At 42.4% G+C, this 21,967-nt stretch overlaps 2 protein-coding genes across 4 annotated transcripts in view; both read right to left on the reverse strand.

Annotated features, from left to right (window-relative positions):
• Positions 1–21: 21 nt before the first annotated feature.
• On the reverse strand, positions 22–7,103 carry LOC106569325 (ubiquitin carboxyl-terminal hydrolase 14). Of its 2 annotated transcripts, none has more exons than XM_014140563.2 (16): positions 6,845–7,103; positions 5,812–5,957; positions 5,674–5,706; positions 5,304–5,408; positions 5,084–5,187; positions 4,497–4,555; positions 4,097–4,227; positions 3,795–3,875; positions 3,625–3,707; positions 2,409–2,523; positions 2,170–2,235; positions 1,947–2,039; positions 1,694–1,822; positions 1,422–1,485; positions 1,179–1,286; positions 22–760 (listed from the first exon to the last, which is right to left on the reverse strand). In XM_014140563.2, the coding sequence occupies exons 1-16, from the start codon at positions 6,858–6,860 to the stop codon at positions 612–614; spliced, it is 1,482 nt and encodes a 493-aa protein (XP_013996038.1). In that variant the 5' UTR covers positions 6,861–7,103; the 3' UTR covers positions 22–611. The 2 variants fall into 2 exon arrangements, with proteins under 2 accessions (XP_013996038.1, XP_013996037.1); XM_014140562.2 differs by having other exon boundaries at positions 1,422–1,488.
• A 973-nt stretch (positions 7,104–8,076) lies between these two features.
• Positions 8,077–21,967, reverse strand: part of LOC106569322 (rho-associated protein kinase 1) — a 77,805-nt gene continuing 63,914 nt past the window's right edge. The window contains exons 23-33 of one of the 2 annotated variants that reach the window (XM_014140558.2): positions 21,543–21,708; positions 19,746–19,839; positions 19,485–19,573; positions 18,995–19,186; positions 18,490–18,655; positions 14,953–15,023; positions 14,694–14,782; positions 14,421–14,499; positions 11,025–11,286; positions 10,564–10,771; positions 8,077–10,105 (exon numbers count right to left, since the gene is read on the reverse strand). In XM_014140558.2, coding sequence (XP_013996033.1) covers positions 10,036–10,105; positions 10,564–10,771; positions 11,025–11,286; positions 14,421–14,499; positions 14,694–14,782; positions 14,953–15,023; positions 18,490–18,655; positions 18,995–19,186; positions 19,485–19,573; positions 19,746–19,839; positions 21,543–21,708 — 1,486 coding nt within the window. In that variant the 3' untranslated portion in view covers positions 8,077–10,035. The remainder of the gene's footprint in view (positions 10,106–10,563; positions 10,772–11,024; positions 11,287–14,420; positions 14,500–14,693; positions 14,783–14,952; positions 15,024–18,489; positions 18,656–18,994; positions 19,187–19,484; positions 19,574–19,745; positions 19,840–21,542; positions 21,709–21,967) is intronic. The other variant, XM_014140559.2, reaches the window with a different exon arrangement.

Here is a 21,967-nt window from a genome sequence, read left to right on the forward strand (position 1 = left end):
AAGTGAGTCATTTAATCAGAACATGGTTTGGTATAAGTTTATTTTCACCATAATGACTGCATGTATGAGAGAGAAGCATTATAGTCACACTGTATTAGGTATTGAACCGCTCGTATGACGACAAATCACAATGACGAAAGCAATGTGCAAGACAGTTTTGTTTCCAAAAGAGATGCAAGGGGGTGTAAGAATTCATTATGGTTTGAATAGTGGGCACTGTAGGTGATAGGGGAGGTCTGCAATACATTTGAATTAAAGGTACAAGACACCTGAACCAGATTAGATAACTTGGCCAAAGACTATGTACAGCTGATTAGTTATGACATGAGCACCTTGTTCAAGGATTTAAAAAATATACAATGTGTATAAAACAATGAAACTGCAGAACTAGAACCTCAACCGCTCAATAATCCAGTTCAGAGATTGCCTGGCTCAATAATAAACCATTTAAAACCTTCCTCCACTCATGTTGATATAGGATGGCTTTACAAACATCTGTGTCAAGAAGTTACTTTATAAAGACACCCAGAATTTATTGCACATCTATGCAGGGTAGACAGTGCTTGGAAATGGCATTTGTTGGTTAGATTTGTTTTATTCCATTAGGTTGATTACTGTTTCTCCTCTTCAAGTATTTCCAGTCGTCGGGGTCCGTACAGTAGGACGTAGGCTATATGCCAGTCTCCTCCACCGGACAGCCTCAGTATATCCTCTGGAGACACCACACTCACCTTGTCGTCATCAAACTTCACCCACTCGTCTGTAATGGCAAAACATGGATGTATTGAAAAGTCATTCATCTGTACCTTGATAAAAAATAAAAATCAATGAATATAGTAGTTTGTTTACAAGGTAAACAATCAGGCCGATTTCCACAACTAAGAGAGCGAAGCATGAGGGTAAACTTCCACTGTTTTGGTCCCGCAGCTATCACGTTTCAGCAGAGCGAAGGGCACTTGTGCGCATCGTGCTCATCTGCAATATCAGCAGTTCATCTGGCCGCTACTTGGCAACGTCATATGAACCTTAGTTTAAAGGGATAGTTCGCCTAAAATCTCTGGGTACGTGTATCCCACATCCTCCGTTGAGGTGAACTACCCATTTAAGCAGTAGGTTGACGTATCTATTCATCACATTGATTGCACTGTGAAGACTTTTCTTAATGCTATGGAGGTTACCTTCTTTCCTCTTGACCCAGCCGACGTAGTGTCCGGAGGAGCTGGATCGGCCCTGGTGTGTCAGCACTGCCTGCAGGTTGTAGTAACCGCTGTTGTTGGAGCCCAGGTCTGCAGGGAATAGACAGACACATGCTTAGAAACATATCCCTTAAAAATTAGTTTAACAACCTATCCCTCACATGACTGAATGATTCTTAGTTTGTAAAGGTATGCCACAAAACCATATGATGTAAAGTAACCAACCGTCATCGAATGAAAAGGGCTCATATTTGACTTCTTTCGGTTTGTCTCCCACTTTCTTCTCCACCTGCTTCATGCACAAAGAGAAAATGTAAGCTACACGGACTACACGCATGTCGTTTGAGACGTTCGTTCACACCGAGTTGCTTTGTTTGGTCAGAGGACAACACGGAAATATATTTCTCGGAGGTTTGGGTTTATTTTCTAGAGTATAAATTTGCAGTTCAAAGCTGAATTGCAGTAGAGACAGTACACAAATAAATATATATTTTTACCTTCTGTGACTGTTTCTCCAGCTTCTTGTCCTCAATCTCCTTGAACTTTGACCTGACTGCCACCATCTTCTCTTGCAGCTCAGAGGTACAGAGCTCATACACATCCAGCATCAGCGGGAACTTAACATCCTGGAGAATTAAGTCAATAAGGGAAAAAAAGCATCAGGACAATATTCTTTCATCCATTTACAACAGTATTCTGATGATAATCCCATCAATTAGGTGGACATTCCTAAAACATCAGAAGACCTACCTTTAAGACTTTGGCATTGACAGACTCCTTCTCTTTGTAGAAAAAGCGAACCATCTGAATGGTCAGATAGGCAGGGAGGCGTCTGACTTTAGACTAGATGAAGGAAGGGAGATCAAGTGAACACCTTAACCAACCAACTAAAACAACATAACAATAAAACACATTTCACAAGCTCTCACTAGTTTATAAAAATCTTACGGCCCAGCCCAAACTACAAACTTACAGATTTTATGTACAGGGCATTTCTTTGCAAAGACGGGGACAGCTTGGTGATTTCTTCCTGCAGTCTCTGGAGAAGGAAACAGCGGGACATGATGGGATTAGATCAGTGTTGCCATGGTGACAGACCACCTTCGAAACATCATGGTCTGTGTGTGCACCTGTGTGTTTCTGTGCATTTGTATGTATGCGTCCATGTGTTCCTGTGCATGTTCCTGTGTGTGTTGCTGTGGTACTACTCACCAGCCTGAGCCCGGTGGCCAGGTATTTGACCTCCTGGTTGATGAAACAGCTGAGTTGAAGCTGGCTCTCTTTACCTTTAGCTGGCTCCTCATCTTCAGACTCTGTACATTTCATACTGAGAACAGGGGTTAAAGAGATTCTCTACTACTTTGTATACTTTTTAGCCAGTAGTTCTGAAAGTAGCTCATGAAAAGTGGTCAACAGAAATTGCGTACTACATCACATATGTGCAACACATCATTGCTACCTCTCACTCTGCTGTGTGTGTAGCTTGCTAGCTGTCACTCAAATGGCAAAGAGCGGGAAAAATGTGGGAAAAAACGGCACCGCACAGTTTCCAAGGGTTTAAAAAATTCTAAAAATAAAAACTTGGTACTCTCCAAAGTTAAGCATATCTTTAAGAAAGAAACAGAAATAGGAGACTCAAGACAAGTGTCCTTCCTAACATAGTTGCCAGACAGGAAGGACACCACTCTGGGATTTTTAAATTTTATTTAAACTTTATTTAACTAGGCAAGTCAGTTAAGAACAAATTCTTATTTTCAATGATGGCCTAGGAACAATGAGTTAACTGCCTTGTTCAGGGGCAGAACAACAGATTTTTACCTTGTCAGCTCAGGGATTCAATCTTGCAACCTTTCAGTTACTTGTCCAACGCTCTAACCACTAAGCTACCTGCCTCCCCATTCTTGGGAGGAGAGAGCAAAAGGTTTGTTGAAATAATATACAAATGTGGAAGCCAGGGATTTTTCTGCCATTCAAATCCTTAAGCGGGTCGCTAAGCGGTTTTTTTCCCCCGGGTCAATTCTCCCTGACTGTCTAGCTTTAATTTTTGTGATTGTTATTTCTCAAAGTTTATATTATAAACAATAATGGACCTATATATATATATATATATATAATAAATAACAATCACAAAAATTAAAGCTAGACAGTCAGGGAGAATTGATTAGCCATGGCAAAATGCATAGAATTGCAGAAAATGTGCTTTAAAACTGCAAAAATGTATCTCGGCTCCATGGAGAAATTTGTAGAATTGCAGGAAATTGGCTTAGAAATGGAAAAATGTCTCTACACTGCCAAGATGGGGGCCAATAAAATGTTGCCAGGCCACCTGCCCCATCCAATAAAAACCCTGGAAGCCATATTCCTTTCCCTAATAGATCATACGCTCATCTCAAATTCAATTGGTCAGGCGTTCAGACTGTAAGGATACGTGGTTTCATACTCCACTCCAAAATACTGGTCGATGAAGTTCTTCTTGGAAGCGACAGCAGCAGCTCCACTCTCAGTGTCAGTCTATGACAGACAGAAAAAGGGAAAGTTAGGACAGACATCCACATCTATAGCTACCATGACAGCTTACATACTTGTTTATACACATACCTCCATGGGAGCGTCTGGGTCTTGTGGCTCCAACTTCTGCTGGAGAACCCGCATCATCTGCAACCAGCACTCGTTGGCATCCTAGAGAGGGAGAGACATTAATTAATGAAGCCCATTTCCACTCTTCAGACCACATTCTGTATGCACAATTATTCAAATGTCCTCTAGGGCTACTTGAAACTGAGCAATCAATTTGGTTCAGTCTAGATGTGTGTTACAGAGTAGTACCAAGCAGTATTAGCAAAGCAGCATCTTCTGGTGATGAGTGAGTGACTGGTGCAAGCCAGGGGCCCTGGTCTCACCTGCTGAAGGTACTGTCCCTGGTCTCCCTTCTCAGCGAACTGGGGGAAAGCCATGTGCAGGAACTGCAGCAGGATGATTGGGGGTATGCTGGAGGAAGTTTCATCCATGGTCTCGTAGAGGTCACGGAGGGCTGAGGAAGGAAATAAACGTTTTTTTTAACAGTTATAACATGGACATTTAGCTGACCCAACACCCAAAGCCACCTACAGTTTATAGTACACCACACAATGCTGGTATTGGCAGCACTGTGCTCTGACCATAGAATTAGGAATTAGAATACTTAGTAATTGAATAGGATCTCTATGGCTACGACTCACTGAGTCATACCATTACCACGTCTACACTGGCAGAGACCCAAAGAAACAAAAAATACAACAGATACAAATGCCAGGCACTGACCTGCTGTGATGTACTGGGATGATGCGTTGGCACCTGAGGACCCCAGAGCACCTGCGTACCTGTAGGGGGAGACAGAGGGCTCAAAAATAAGATCAAAGCCATAAAACACATCTAAGAACAAAAACAGTCTATTGTCTAACCTTATAGGCACACCCTAGTCACCTGCAAGGTAGCAATCAAAACGAGACAAGACTATATCATGTTGAAGAGCCTGAAAGCCTTATCTTCTAAGACAAACAATACATGTGATATTTATGTTTTTATTTTACCTTTATTTAACTAGGCAAGTCAGTTAAGAACAAATTCTTATTTTCAATGACAGCCTAGGAACAGTGGGATAACTGCCTTATTCAGGGGCAGAATGACAGATTTATACCTTGTCAGCTCGGGGATTCGAACTTGCAACCTTTCGGTTACTAGTCCAATGCTCTAACCACTAGGCTTCGCTGCCGCCCCCTATATAATTGTCAGCTGTATACAGATATCAAATTAATAAGAATCATATTGCATCATCACTATAGATTAGATCATTGACAAGTTGCTTGCATCATCACAGAGTGGCATTAATGCAAAAATCATGAGCCCACCTTCTGAGGGCTCCTTTGAGCTCTGGCACGGAGCGAAGACACTGCACTGTAGCGTTCATATAGCAGGTGTTTCCCAGGTTGGTTAGTCCACAAGGCATCTCCATCTATACAGACAACAAGCAAAATGGGGTTAGTTTCTCTGACTGCCTGCGCTGGCAAACCCAGCCAGCATCCATTCCCTTTAAACAAACAGACATCCAACGAGTAAACATTAACTCACAGCTGAGGCCAGCTGGTCCTCAGTCATGTCCTCTACAAACATGGGCCTGACTGCAGGCTCCTCGGGCAGGGCCTCCGCTGAGCCCATCATCAACAGAGTCATCCCCTAGGCCAGAGGAGGGTGGAGGGGGAATGACGGAGAGAGGGTGGAGAGAGGAGGAAGAGTATCGCATGTCACATTCTATACCATAGGATATCTGGTGATGGTAATCAAAGAAGAAAATAGATCACCCTGCAGCATTAGGCTTGATAATCTTAAGTAACACTACCCCAAAACAGGTCCACTAAATTACAATGAAATGTGCCAATATATCGGTCTACTTTCCACAATATTGACAGAAGTAACATGACAATTCTTAGGCTATACTTACATTCTTTAATTTTATGTTTCCCCAGTCATCGTCCTAAAAAAGACATACAAATGATTAGGTATCTTTGGAAATAATGTATTGATCATCCATGGTCCAAGTGATGACATTCATTGATTAACTAAAATGACACAACTTTACCTTAAGTGTGCCTCCCTTGACCATAACCTTCTGTCTCTCTGGTTGTACCCCGGTCAAGGCGAAGAGCTGAGCCTTGAAGACCATGGGAGGTTCTTCTGTGTTCAGCTCTATTGCATCAAACTTCTCTTTTCCCCATTTCACATTCACTGAGGGGAAGAAGAAAAAAATTAACAAACACAGGTATTTGTTATTACTAACCAGCAGGGAGTGGAAGGCATCTCTGATGCATCGTGTCTTGTCATGAATGACACAGCACAATCATCTTTTATAGTGATAACCTGTGCTGCAGAGGATGGCTTTAAATAAGAGTCGAATGTTTTGGTTATTAAGTCTTGATCACCTGTTAGCTAGAAGCAAGTGAAAAACTACGGCTACTACTGTGCTGACTAGGAAGATTGCATAAAAGAGATAGTAAAATGACTTAAGTAACATGCTACCTAAATTCGATGGCTAACTAACGTTAGCTACCTAGCTAGCAAGTTAGTTAGCAAAATAATGACAAAAACACACTAATTTAGCGGTTAGACTGGCTACTTAGCTAGTTTATTTGGGCCAGATGTAACGTTGCAGCACAATTTTTCATACAGTAACGTTAGGCTCTTTGCGTACAGTGTAAGACAGTTCATTTTCTGGCTAGCTTAACAGTTAGCAGGCTAGCTAGCTAAATATTGACGTGACTGCAGGAAGTTAACTAGTGCCGTTAGCATAACATACAGCTAAGTAGCTAGCTAGTTAGACATTACTTAACTAGTTGTCAACAACACCAACAAGTATCTAGGTTACTTAACTAGATAGTTCATTTGGCATGTCATATTTTCTTAAATCAGAGAGAACACTCGATTCTGTCATTTTTGTCGGGCTGCTCGCTAGTTGGTGACTCCACTGATTTACTTTACGGCCTATGATGACTAGCTAACACTTTAGCTAGTTAGCTTGCTAGATAGCGGTCCAATAGTGATCACTGAAACACGTGTATAAATAGTTCAGAAAACGGGTCATCATTGTAAGTGGTTACTTTATAGCATTAGCTTACCTGTAAACACGGTCATCTTTTAGGCAGTTTTGTTTGCTAATCTCAAACTCCAGTCACCGGGGCACGAATTCGCTGTCGGGTGTAGTTGGCTACGATATGTTTATCTAGCTAGCTAGTAGCTACACCGAACTTCATTCAAACAGTTTGCACAATGACGCTGCAACTGCACGGCAGTGTACGCTGAAAATGTATCGATGCGCTCTGCCTGCAGCTATCCAGCCTGGACAGCCCAACATGTGAGGGTGAAGGGTGTAATTGCAGATGCAATTAGGGGCGTTTACTGATATAGGCGTTTCTTGATGTCAAGTTACACCCATTGATGCTCGCCATTTGTCCGTGTCCGTTTATTTCGCATTGGGACAACCGTAGCATTGCCCAACCTGCCACGTTAATTTATCATAATCTGCTATGTAAACAAATCTGTGTAAAAAAACACCAGTCTCAACACCAGAATTGACCAATGGCAGGCACCAATGGGCGTTTTCTGATCAAGAAACACCATATTAAGTAATAAATCATAAGAAAAGCCATTTAGCAGACACTTGCATCCATTCATGAGAACACTCCCAAATATGTTATCAGAGTGGGCCCCTGATCACAGTAGAATTTCAACAAATGCATTTGTAAAAGTACTTTTACAAATAAATAAATAAATAAGATATATAGATAGATATATCTATCTATATATCTATCTCTCAGTTCCCACTAACACATACAATTTAAACAAAAAAATTATACTAACAATGTTTTACCAAATACTGCATCTGTCTCCAAAAAGGTTGAGTGTCCTGATGACACTTATTAAACATGATCTGATAAAAGTAGCCCAATTACTGTAAAAGGAGCAAATCACTAGCCTAAATCTTCCCACGTGTTAAAAGCAGCACATTTTTTCATAACCTAACTTACCTTGTGTTTTCTGCCTAACAGTGATGCCCATCCCAGTAACACAGCTCTTCTCTGTTCCCAGCACTGTGATTGTTGAATGGAAAAGTCTAAAACGGGATCCTTGGGACATCCCAAATCTGACTTCACCCCATTGAAGTTGAAATTGGTAAGGGTTAAAGATAGAGTTTAGGATAGGGATGTCCCAAGGAGCCCGTAGTATTGCACTAACCATTGAATGACTCGCTACAATCACAGCACTTGGATTGGTAAATTACTTTGTTAGCAGTAAGTCTATATGCAGTTAGCAGTAAGTCTATATACATACATAACAAAAGTGAAGTGCGTAGATGATAAAGATATGTTTATTGACACCTATCCATCAGTGCGGCCTCCATTGCAATTAAACATGCGATTCATCCAAGACAAAATAGAGTAGATCATAGTTCCAGTGCTTTTCTCTTTTTACTGAACAAAGTTTAAAAAAACATTTAGAATTATTGAGGAGGTATTCATGATCCTTATTTTATTTCTAATATTGTACACTGAGTGGGGTTTGCTTGAAACGATACCATATTACTATAACAAAATCTTTAACAAGGTACACCATCCAGAAACTTTTGTGAGATACATACTGGACTCTGGGAACTTTGTGTTGACACATTAAACTATTGCAATGAGTCTATAAAGAGGCATTCGATATACCCAAACCAGACAGGGAACGTTCTGATAAAACCAGTGTGGCAGATATTTAAAAAAAGATTGATGGAAGAGTTAAGATTTGTCTTGTTTTTGGAGATAAACACAAACGGATATGGCAGTAAAATTGTTATCCAAACATTAAGGCACTAGGTGGGCCAAATGCTACACCTGTTAAGTTTTCTACAAATAATTTACAATTCAAACAGTGCAGTTTTACATTTGTTAACTTAATGTTTTCCTTTTGAACCATTTATCTATGAGTCAATGTAAGGCAATACATACAAAAAATACAAAAAAAAAAAAACAATATTACAGAAAACAATGTACCCAATGAACACAGAAAAAAAAAATCTGAAGTTTTTATGTGTCCTATATGCCATTACAATGGAATTTCCTTATGGCTTGGAGCAATAACAATAATTATAATAAAAATAATAATGCATAGATTTAAATGATGATCTTGCATGCTCCTCACACAATACTCAAAAACATCTAATACTCAGTTCCCAATACATACTCCGTCCCAACCGACCCCTGATATAACTGATGTGCAGAGTAATAGGGGATAGAAGCATAAAGGCCACCAGTCAAAGGCATCAAAGTACATTTTGAAGGAAACAGTTACTGACAAGGGAAGAAAAAACAACCACATTTCCGTATCCCCGAGATGTACCCATTCACCGCATAGTTAAGCCAATCCCTGTACTACAATACCTCCATGTTGACATGCAAGAGCCCCAGAAAAACCCACAGTCATTCATTCAACCAGAATCCCTTCCCATGACTGATATGGAATATGTACTACCCACTGCATACCATGAGCCTTTTTCTATTGCTCGCCATCTTCCATTCAGGTTCCAAGTCGCCCACGCCATTTTCTGGAAGAAACGAAGAGTTGCAAGTATGTGGTGCCTGGGTGAAGAAGTCTTAGTTGAGGCTCCGGGGTGAAGATAGGGGAGGAGGGGGTGAGGGAAATAGCAGGCCTTCTCATTGTCCCTGATGCCTTGTGTCAGATAATTGTCCCAATTTCCGGCCCTGGTCAGATTGCTTATATTTACTGTTACATAAAATAGGGATTCTCCTTTAACGTGAGGGATAATGGAGGGGATAAGAAAAAATACAAAGTCCCAATAGAATCCAAACGTTCAGATGGTTAGCTGGAAGAAAGAAGAGAAAACAGGTGTCCAGTAAAAGAGTGTAAGACATTTGACACTTGGTTAGTACCCCCGATAGATATTAATATATTACATAGAAAAATGGATTTAAAGACATAGTAACTGCAACTTCATTATGTCTTTGATGGCCTCTGGCATCATTCTTGCTAGAGAGAAATGCAACAACCCATATATGGGGCACCTACTTCAGGAAAGGTTGCATAGAGGGCTAAGAGTTAGTCAATGAAACCAACAACGCTTTAGTGTCAAATTAGATAGAAAGAGTTCCCCAAGTCAAACGAGAAAGAACCACAAAGGAGGACAGTTCCACTGATGTTATATACACCACCAACGCAGTCAGTTAATAATAAATAAATAGTCAGGCCAAAACAGGAAGGAGATGGTCTAAAAAGTTAAGACTTCTGTAAATTTGGTGTGGAGGAGTTGTTGTCAACAAGTGCTGGATGTTGTGTCTGTTGCTTGGAGGCTGGAGGCTGTGGTAGCAGAATGAGACTGCGACCTGTTACAGTCACAAAGGGCAGTAGAAGACAAATAGCAAGTCACGTGACTGACCGGACTGGAAGACAAAACCGAAACAGACAGTCCAGCAGCAGGGATGAACAGAGGACTTCTGGACCTTAGCACACACTCTCTTAACTCCCCAGAATAGAAGCCTACAATTCCTTAATGTTCTGTATTGTTCAAAACAAGCATCAAGCTATAGAAAACAAGTGTGTCCACTCAGGCCCTACCAGAGGATATAAGAAAACTACAGAACAACTTTTAGGTTGAAAGGGCTGCTTCGTGGGACAATCAGAGGTGGTGTCCGAAATGGCACCCTATGCCCTATATAGCGCACTACTGTTGACCAAAAGTAGTGCACTACATAGGGAATAGGGTGCTCATGACTGAAGTAGTGCACTATATAAGGAATATGATGCCATTTCAGGCCCAGAGAGCGTAAGTGTGTAAGGTTACCTTGGCTTGCCCGTTATGCTTTTGGGGTTCTTGCGAAAGGACTGGTTGGTTCCGGAGCGGGTGGACAGGGTGCGGGGCGACGCCCTCAGGAAGGAGGAGGGCGGTGTTTTGGGGATCTTCTTGCCCAGGTGGCCGATCCATTTCTTCTGCTCATCTTGGGTCAAGGCCAGCAGGAGCATGTCCCGGGCAGAGGTCACATCGTAGTTCACTGTTGGATACAAAACCAGGTAGAAAATTGAAAACACAAAATTGCTGACATGCAAGACATTTTCGGACTATATCAACAATGGACCAATGAAACAAATACCAAAAGATCGTTTTTGGGTGGAACTTTCCTTTAATCGTTACCCAGAAATGATTTGATATATAAAAATGGCTACATTGGGCCTTAAAGTATATTTCTTCCCCCTTACAACACAGAGTCAGGTCTCGTCAGTCTAACCTAACCTCCATGACCATACCTTTGCAGGGGGCGATGACGTCCTCCTTCTTGTCGAGGTGGTCCCTGTGGCACTTGACGTGGCAGCGGCGGCATTCCAAGGCATGTGGAGGCTTGAAGACGTTCCACAGGGGCTTGGAGCAGGCTTCGCAGTTGGAAGGGAAGTGGTAGAGCGTGGGGATGAACTCGTGACCTTTGTGGGGCAGACAGTTGGTCTTGTCCCCTTGCGAGACAGTCTCCATGTCCGCCTCCTTCCTGCACTCCCCCTCGTTGGCATACAGGATCTAAAGAGGGGAGACAAGAGAGAATCAGAGGTTGAGTCTCTATTAAACATTACTGTTTTTATAACGAGGCTATATGCAGGGGGAATCCATACCAAGTCAATGTGTGAGGGCAAAGGTTAGTCAGGTAAATGAGGCAATATGTATGTGTAGGTAGGGTATGCACAGATAAGAAATCAGCAGCAGCGTAAAAAAAAAAGGGGGGGGGGTGGGTCAACGCAAATAGTCCGGGTAGCCATTTGATTAGCTATTCAGCAGTCTTATGGCTTGGGAGTAGAAACTTAAGAAGCCTCTTGGACCTAGACTTGGCACTCCGGTACCGCTTGCCGTGTGGTAGCAAAGAGAACAGTCTATGACTAGCGTAGCTGGAGTCTGACACATTTTTGGGCCTTCCTCTGACACTGCCCAGTATAGAGGTCCTGGATGGTCCTTGGCTCTAGTGATGTACTGGGCTGTACGCACTACCCTCTGTAGCGCCTTGCGGTCAGAGGCAGAGTCATACCAGGCAGCGATGCAACCAGTCAGGATGCTCTCGATGGTGCAGCTGTAGAACTTTTTGAAGATCCATGCCATCTTTTCAGTCTCCTGAGGGGGAATAGGTGCCCTCTTCACGACTGTATTGCTGTGTTTGGACCATGACAGTTCATTGGTGATGTGGACACCAAGGAACTTGAAGCTCTCAACCTGCTCCACTACACCCCTGTCAATGAGAATGGGGGTGTGCTCGGCCCTCCTTTTCCTGTAGTCCACAATCATCTCCTTTGTCTTGATCACTTTGAGGGAGAGGTTGTTGTCCTGGCACCACACTGCCAGGTCTCTGACCTCCTCCCAATAGGCCTACCACCGTTGTGTTGTCGGTAAACTTGGTGTTAGATACGTGCCTGGCCACGCAGTCATTGGTAATCAGGGAGTACAGGAAGAGACTAAGCACGCACCCCTGATGAGACCTCATGTTGACGATCTGCATGGCAGAAGTGTTGTTGCCTACCCTAACCACCTGGGGGTGGCCCGTCAGGAAGTCCAGGATCCAGTTGCAGAGGGAGGTGTTTAGTCCCAGGGTCCTTAGCTGAGCAATGAGCTTTGAGGGCACTTTGATGTTGAACGCTGAGCTAAAGTCAATGAAAAGCATTCTCACATAGGTGTTCCTTTTGTTGAGGTGGGAAAGGGCAGTGTGGAGAGCAATAGAGATTGCGTCATATGTGGATCTGTTGGGGAGGTATGCAAATTGGAGTGGGTCTAGGGTTTCTGGGATAAAGGTGTTGATGTGAGCCATGACCAGCCTTTCAAAGCAATTCATGACTACAGACGTGAGTCCTACGGGTCAGTAGCCATTTAGGCAGGTTACCTTGGTGTTCTTGGGCACAGGGACTATGGTGGTCTGCTTGAAACATGTAGGCATTACAGACTTGGTCAGGGACAGGTTGAAAATGTCAGCGAAGACACATGCCAGTTGGACTGCGCATGCTTGGAGTACACGTCCTGGTAATCCGTCTGGCCCTGTGGCCTTGTTAATGTTGACCTGTTTAAAAGTTCTTACTCACATTAGCTATGGAGCGTGTGATCACACAGCTGGAACAGCTGGTGCTCTCATGCATGCTTCAGTGTTGCTTGCCTCAAAGCGCGCATAGAAGTAATTTAGCTCATCTGGTAGGTTCGTGTCACTGGGCAGCTCGCGGCTGGGCTTCCCTTTGTAGTCTAATAGTTTGCAAGCCCTGCCACATCCGATGAGTGTCTGAGCCGGTGTAGTAGAATTCAATCTTAGTCCTGTATTGACACTTTGCCTGTTTGATGGCTCGGAGGGCATAGCAGGATTTCTTATAAGCATCCGGTTTAGAGTCCTGCTCCTTGAAAGTGGCAGCTCTAGCCTTTAGCTCAGTGCGGATGTTGCCTGTAATCCATGGCTTCTAGTTGGGGTACGTACGGTCACTGTGGGGACGACGTTGTCGATGCACTTATTGATAAAGCCGGTGACAGAGGTGGTTAACCCCTCAATGCCATCGGATGAATCCCAGGAACATATTCCAGTCTGGAGGATAGAATTATGGTCAGATTTGCCAAACGTAGGGCAAGGGAGAGCTTTGTTTGCATCTCTGTGTGTTGAGTAAAGGAGGTCTAGAGTTTTTATTTTTGTCACGTGACATGCTGGTAGAAATTAGGTAAAACGGATTAAAGTTTCACTGCACTATGAGCACCACCTCTGGATGAGCATTTTATTGTTTGCTTATGGCCTTATAGAGCTCATTGAGTGCGGTCTTAGTGCCAGCATCAGTTTGTGGTGGTAAATAGACAGCTACGAAAAATATAGATAACTCTTAGTAAATAGTGTGGTCTACAGGTTATAATGAGATATCTATCTCAGGCAATCAAAACTTGGAGACCTCCTTAATAATTGATTTTGCGCACCAGCTGTTTTTGACAAAGACACATACCTCCATTCCTTGTCTTACCGGAGGTAGCAGTTCTGTCTTGCTGATGCACGGAAAACCTAGCCAACTGTATATTAACCATGTCGTGGTTCAGCCACGACTTGGTGAAACTTAAGTTATTATAGTTTTTAATGTCCCGTTGGTAGGATAGTCTCGAACGGAGCCCATCCAATTTATTCTCCAATGATTGCAAGTTGGCCAATAGGACGGATGGTAGAGGCAGGTTTCCCACTCGCCGACTAATTCTCACAAGGCACCCACACCTCCCCTGTATCGGCGTCTCTTCTTGATGCAAATTATGGGGATTTGCAGTAAATCAGCAGTAAATTCTTTGCGTCTGAGTCGTTAAAGAAAAGGATTGTATACTACTGAAACACACATTGAAAAGTTTAAGCACTCATTGAAAGTCTCTCTGGGGGGGAAAAAGGTGTCTGCTTAATAACTAATTGTGCATGTAGACTAGAGTCCACTCAAGACAGCTGTCAAAATCTAAAATGGGATTGTAATCATCCGTTTGAGAATGGGCAAGTAAGGCGACTGAAGAACTAAAAAGACAGCTGGTTAAGCTGATTGGTTTAGGTTAGAAGGCCTCTGGGTCATTCTAACACAACCTCGTTGCCATGAACCATCAGTGCAGACGGCCGTCGTGCTATCCCACGTAAGACAATGGGTTACAAAGTTGATTGGTCAGGTCAGAAGGTTCCTTCCTACCTGGAATATCCTGGGGATCTCCTCTGTCTCTGCTCGGTACACATCACCCTGGGTAACTGGACGCACGTGGAACAGTTTGCTGCACACAACAAGCAATGACTGATGATTGAGTACCAGAATACACCGTCTCAGACAAACTGTTACATTATCTATTTTATGATTAAGCAATAATTATCATAAAATCTACTAAGACTGATATTTTGTCCCCAAAACAAATTTCTAGTGTGAAGTGAAATACAATTAAATCCAAAATCATAAAACAAGCATACTTACTCGATATCTAGTACCATGGAGGGGTTGGACTGTTCTTTGTCCTGTTCATCGTTGTAGAACAGAATCTTCTTGCTGCTCACCACCACATACTGAGGAAAAAGAGAATCAAGAAATAATGTTAGGAAGAATCGTGGTGGCCATAAGGAGTAGGCACTAGGCAGCACCATGAGCACAACCCATAATGTGCATTTAATATGAATAAATATGTTGCATGTCAGTTAATATCAGTAAAGTGATGAAAAGCTTCCAGGTGACTTACCTGCTTCTTCCAGCCATATCGTTTTATATTAGGTTTATTAGGAATGGACAGCCAACCTTCCAGTCTGGATTCTACATAGAGACACAAGATAGACACAAATGAAAACCAAGCCTGTGTAACACTGTGCCCAAAAAGCCATGCAGTGATCAAATTCAAACTTAACTGGGGGAAAAACAGAAAAGTCACGTGACAAGGCTGAGCCATACTACCATAGAAGTTTCAAGTTCAACTTACTGAGTATCTCTATGCCCAGGTTACACTTTAAAACTGTATTATGTGACAGGCAGGAGTTAAATATCCCATGCTGCTAATTCAAGCTCAGTAGTTTTAGAACCCATGCACAAGGGAGCATTCAATATACAGAAAGTCTGAGTGTTTGGAAATCACTAAAGCATGTAACATCCATGTTATTTATCCAGCAAGTTCAATATCAAGGAGTAGATTATCCTCCATGAGGAAGAGGTTAGATAGATGTGTTGTAAAATAATGTTCTATTCAGCCAATGGCTGACAGAACATGGACATCCTATTGATATAATTAGAATCACAAGCCAATTCAAATTGAAAGGTGCTGTCCAACATGGAGCTTCTGATGCCTCGGTCTTCCGTCACAGAGGACAGAGCCTGTAGCCTATATCATTGAAGAGATATATATATATATAGATATAGAGATATATATATATAGAGATAGAGATATATATATATATATATATAGAGATAGAGATATATAGATATATAGAGATATATATATATAGATATATAGATATATAGAGATATAGAGATATATAGATATATAGAGATATAGAGATATATATATATATAGAGATATAGAGATATAGAGATAGAGATATAGAGATATATATATATATATATATATACATACATATACATATATATATATACACATACATATATATACATACACAAAAGTACGTGCATACCCCTTCAAATGAGTGGATTTGGTTATTTCAGCCACACCCGATGCTGTTTAAAATCAAACACGCTGCAATGCAATCTCCATAGACAAACATTGGCAGTATAATGGCTTTACTGAAGAGCTCAGTGACTTTCAATGTGGCACCGTCACAGGATGCCACCATTCCAACAAGTCAGTTCGTCAAACTTCTGCCCTGCTAGAGCTGCCCCGGTCAACTGTACGGTGCTGTTGTTGTGAAGTGGAAACGTCTAGGAGCAACAACGGCTCAGCCGCGAAGTGGTAGGCCACACAAGCTCACAGAACAAAACCACAGAGTGCTGAAGCACGTACTGCGTAAAAATCGTCTGTCCTCAGTTGTAACACTCACTACTGAGTTCCAAACTGCCTCTGGAAGCACAAAAGTCAGCACATGAAGTGTTCGCCGGGAGCTTCATAAAATGGGTTTCCATGGTTGAGCAGCCGCACACAAGCCTAAGATCAAGCAATGGCTGGAGTGGTGTGAAGCTCGCCGCTATTGGACTCTGGAGCCGTGGAAATGCGTTCTCTGGAGTGATGATTCACGCTTCACCATCTGGCAGTCCAACAGATGAATCTGGGTTTGGTGGATGCCATGAGAATGCTACCTGCCCGATAGCATACTTCCAACTGTAAAGTTTGGTGGAGGAGAAATAATGGTCTAGGGCTGTTTTCATGGTTCGGGCTAGGCCCCTTCCAGTGAAGGGAAATCTTAACTCTACAGCATACAATGACATTCTAGACGATTCTGTGCTTCCAACTTTGTGGCAACAGTTTAGGGAAGGCCCTTTCCTGTTTCAGCATGACAATGCCCCCATGGACAAAGCAAGGTTCGTACAGAAATGGTTTGTCGAGATCGGTGTAGAAGAACTTGACTGGCCTGCACAGAGCCCTGACCTCAACCCAATCTAACACCTTTGGGATGAATTAGAATGCCGACTGCGAGCCAGGCCTAATCACCCAACATCAGTGCCCAACCTCACTAATACTCGTGGCTGAATGGAAGCAAGTCCCCTCAGCAATGTTCGAGTGGAAAGCCTTCCCAGAAGAGTGGAGGCTGTTGTAGCAGCAAAGGGGGGGGGGGGACCCACTCTATATTAATGCCCATGATTTTGGTATGAGATGTTCGACGAGCAGGTGTCCACATACTTTTGGTCACGTAGTGTATCTATCCATTAAGTTGACTTGGTAACACTAACATAAAGAGCATGCTTCAGCACAACAAGCTACAAAAGAAGAGTGAATTGATCAAAAGCTTCACTTCAAGTGTGGGAGATATCCTTGGTTCTGAAAAGGCATTGCTTCTGTTCTGAGGTGATCATGCCAACAAAACAAAACTTAAAAACGGTGAGTGTTTGTTTGAAGAACAAGGGACAGGAAACCAAAGGAAGGGTTTGGTTCATGGTCTCCAGACACGTTTTGAAAGGTGGTCAGAGTGATGGGTTAAACCACAGTGTTGTTGTCTAGTGTTACAGTAGCTAACCTCTCATGTAGTCACTTCACTTTAGGAGTCATTCAGATTGTTTGATAGCTTGTCCTGCTACAAAATAAATGTACAGCTGACAACAATGAAACTGATTACCTACAGAAGGCTAATTGATATGGTACAGTCAGCATTTGTACTGAAATAATGTTAGATGAAGTTCTATACTGTAATTGGTTATTTCCCCCTACAAATAGCTTATGTGAATGATGATTCACAGTTAGTAAATGAAAATGCCCCCAGCTTGACACACTTGGTTAAAAAAATAAAAATAGCTTAGTTAAAAAAACAGAAAATGGGGCTTTAACTGTTCCTTTTGTCACTCAGAATGGCCTTTCAAAAGTGTTGTTGAGAACATACAAGAGGAATATCCTTTTCACCACAAAAAAAAAAGAAAATACCCCAAAAAGTTAGGAGGCAAAAGACAAAGTAGCACAGGTCAAGCACAATGAGGGTACCCCGACTCAGAGTTACTCACAGAAAGAAAAGGATAGAAGATACATAAGGTAAGGAGGAGAGCAAGGAGAACCAAATGGACATGGGGAATAAGAGATGAGAGAGGACTTTAACCACAGACACATTCAGGAATTCAATGTACAGTAAACATCGTTAGCAGGTCTACTAACTGACACTTGAAACAGGTGGCTTGAGAAAGATGAAAATAAGCATTCTTCTATACTTACTTTACTGCTTCAGAGCCATACTGTCAGAACTCAAACACTGAATTATATATTCATTAAATATTTTTTTGTATTGTAAATTGTATATTAAAGTTAAAAGATTAGTCCAAATGAGGACTAAAAGAGATCCTAATAAAATACAATTACTCGGAATGGCTGGGATTGAATGAATCGATTTTAAATCATGCCCGGGTGATTGTTGGACAATTAAAGCTAGCCTGATGGACCAAACATCAAGTTCAGTGATCCAAAATCCTGCTCCTGGAGAGCCATCATACCGTAGATTTGTCCTAGCTTAGTACCATCACACCTTCATTAGCTGAGTCGAGTGTGGCGCTTGTCAGAAGCAGGATTGAGCATCTTTGACCTAGCCGGTACATTGACACAGCCACCTATTGTTAGTTGATCCCGCAGTGACCTTACCAGCGATGTTGCTGTCCGTCTCATCCGTCTGCAGGCTGATGACGCTGGAGTTGTCCATGCGCAGCTGCAGGTCGTTGAGCTTCTCCCTGAGCTGCTCAATGTCACTCTCCTTGCTGTCCAGCTGCATCTGCAGCTCGTTGCGGTACGTGCACTCCTCCGACAGTTGCTGTTGTAGAGAGAGGCAAGCAGAATACGCAGTCATGAATACGCAGTTCCTTTAGGGAAGATCAGAAGCACTGCAGCTTCAAGGGGAGATGTGGTGCCGCCTTTCACTATAGAGTTTAACTCTGTTCTAAATTAGGAATGGATGACTAAATCTTCCTAATTGTCCTATTGTGGTCATACTTGTGTCTTGCCTAAAAGAAAATGTGCTTTTTTTGTTTGATTTTAAAGAATACTATTAATTAAAAGATTAAAAAGGATCGTCGTCAGATGATTGAGACCAATTTGACCCTACTGTCAAATTGACAGAAACCGTCTGACTGTACAATGCATTATTACTGACCGCCTGCATCTCGCTGAGCTCCTTCTGGTACTTGATGGCCATGTGGTTGAACTTTTCCTTCTCCTGGTTGAGATCCACCTGCAGCTTGCGGTTCTCCTTCTCTTTCTTCCTCAGGTCGGTCGTGCTCCCCTTCTTCTTTGTGTCAAGCTTCATGTCCTTCCTGTTCATGATCTCTGCCAGTTTGTTCACCGCCTGGAGAGAGAGACAAGGTTGAGGGAGGGATCAAATGGGGGCCATCGGTTGAGGTTCATGTTTAACTAAATGGGGCAACACGTTGAGGGAAGGTTGTGGTTTAGGTTTAACAAAATTGGGCAAACAGTTGAGGTAAGGTTGAGGTTTAACAAAGTAGGGCAATGGGTTGAGGTGTAAAACACGTTGAATGTAAGAACTATGAGGTTGTGTTTGAGGTGTAAATATGAGGCCAAAGGAGCTTATAACTATTGGTGTAATGTTATGTAAAGTAAACAGTCAAATGTTGAAGTGTTTTTACCTGAGTCTTGAGCGTTCGCTCTGTGCTGAGAACCTTCTCGTAGTTGGCCTTGATTGTGTTTGTAATCTCCTCTTTCTGGGAGTTATACTCTGCAGAGAAGGGGACAGACAGCGAGAGGAAACCAGAGAGTCTTACAGGGATCTAACTGACAGAGGGGACATAAGTGCCTATGAAGACATTACCCATAGGCCTAGATTGTAACAGAATAAGCGCAGAATATACTAATTAGACCAAGTTATGAAAATGGTGTCTTGACATTACCTTCCTCCTGAGTGCGAAGCTTGTGGTCCAGCTCGGCCTTCTCCTTGCTGAGGTTCTCCACATCTTTGGTCAGGGTTTTGTTGGATTCCTCAAGCTGGGGAGGACAAGAGACATTCAGAGGTTTAAAAATGTACACTACCGGTCAAAGGTTTTAGAAAACCTACTCATTCAAGCTTTTTTTTTTCTTCTACATTGCAGAATAATAGTAAAGACATCAAAACTATGAAGTAACACATATGGAATCATGTAGCAAACCCAAAAAGTGTTAAACAAATCAAAATATATTTTGAGATTCTTTAAATAGCCACCCTTTGCCTTCATGACAGCTTTGCACACTGTTGGCATTCTCTCAAATAGCTTCATGAGGTAGTCACCTGGAATGCATTTCAATTAACAGGTGTGCCTTGGTAAAAGTTTGTGGAATTTCTTTCCTTCTTAATGCGTTTGAGCCAATCAGTTGTGTTGTGACAAGGTAGGGGTGGTATACAGAAGATAGCCCTATTTGGTAAAAGACCAAGTCCATATTATGGCAAGCAAAGCTCAAATAAGCAAAGAGAAATGACAGTCCATTACTTTAAGACATGAAGGTCACTCAATATAGAACATTTCAAGAACTTTGAACGTTTCTTCAAGTGCAGTCGCAAAAACCAAGCACTATGAAACTGGCTCTCATGAGGACCGCCACAGGACAGGAAGACCCAGCGTTACCTCTGCTGCAGAGGATAAGTTCATTAGAGTTACCAGCCACAGAAATTGCAGCCCAAAGTAACAGACACATCTCAACAGCAACTGTTCACTGGAGACTGCGGGAATCAGGCCTTAAATGGTTGAATTGCTGCAAAGAAACCACTACTAAAGGACACCAATAAGAAGAGACTTGCTGGGCCAAGAAACACAAGCAATGGACATTAGACCGGTGGAAATCTGTCCTTTGGTCTGATTTTTGCGTCTTTATGAGACATTGTGGGTGAACGGATGATCTCCGCATGTGTACTTCCCACCGTAAAGCATGGAGGAGATGGTGTTACGGTGTGGGTTGCTTTGCTGGTGACACGGTCAGTGATTTATTTAGAATTCAAGGCACACTTAACCAGCATGGCTACCACAGCATTCTGCAGCGAAACCCATCTGGTTTGGGCTTAGTGGGACTATCATTTGTTTTTCAACAGGACAATGACCGAACACACCTCCAGGCTGTGTAAGGGCTATTTGACCAAGAAGGAGAGTGATGGAGTGCTGCATCAGATGACCTGGCCTTCACAATCCCCAGACCTCAACCAAATTGAGATGGTTTGGGACAAGTCGGACCACAGAGTGAAGGGAAAGCAGCCAACAAGAGCTCAGCATTTGTGGGAACTCCTTCAAGACTGTTGGAAAAGCATTCCAGGTGAAGCTGGTTGAGAGAATGTCAAGCGTGTGCAAAGCTGTCATCAAGGCAAAGGGTGGCTATTTGAAAAATATCAAATATATTTACATTTGTTTAACACTTTTTTGGTTACTACATGATTCCATATGTTATTTCATAGTTTTGATGTCTTCACTATTATTCTACCATGTAGAAAATAGTAAAAATAAAAACTCTTGAATGAGTAGGTGTTCTAAAACTTTTGACCGGTACTGTAGGTGTTCACAGCTGCCTGACACACAAAAACAATGTAATTATTAAATAGGACAAAGTTGGAAGTATACTAAGCTGTTGTTTCTGCTGTGCCCACATTCCTGGACAGATGTATTTTCCCTGACTTTGAAGAATTTTACAATGTAGGAGAGGTGTGTATTGAGGCAAGCGGTGCTGACCCGTGCGATGGTTGAATCCCTCTCGGAACCCTCCTGCTTGTGTCTGGCCATGGCCTTTTTGTTCTCCTGGCTCAGCTCAAAGTACTGCTCCTCCTGGAGCGCCCTGGCCAGCTGCTCCGACTCCGCCTTGGTCACTGTCAGATCCAGCTGGGCTGACAGGGAGTCCCTGGAAGAAGGACGGACACAAAACATGGTTTAAAAACAGATTCATAATCGCTCTGTGTGGTGATTTGGAAGTAGGCTGGTCGAGAAAAGCTGCACCCCATATATTTTGACTACAACGTATGATTACAATACTGATTATTGCTATATTGAAAAAGGCCTGATATTACATTACACCTACATTTTAGTTACTTCGCAGATGCTCTTATCCAGAGCAACTTACAGGATCAATTGGGGTTAAGTGCCTTGTTAAAGGGCAGAGA

Source organism: Salmo salar, chromosome ssa14, assembly GCF_905237065.1.
Source record: "Salmo salar chromosome ssa14, Ssal_v3.1, whole genome shotgun sequence".
In the NCBI taxonomy this organism is placed as follows: domain Eukaryota; kingdom Metazoa; phylum Chordata; class Actinopteri; order Salmoniformes; family Salmonidae; genus Salmo; species Salmo salar.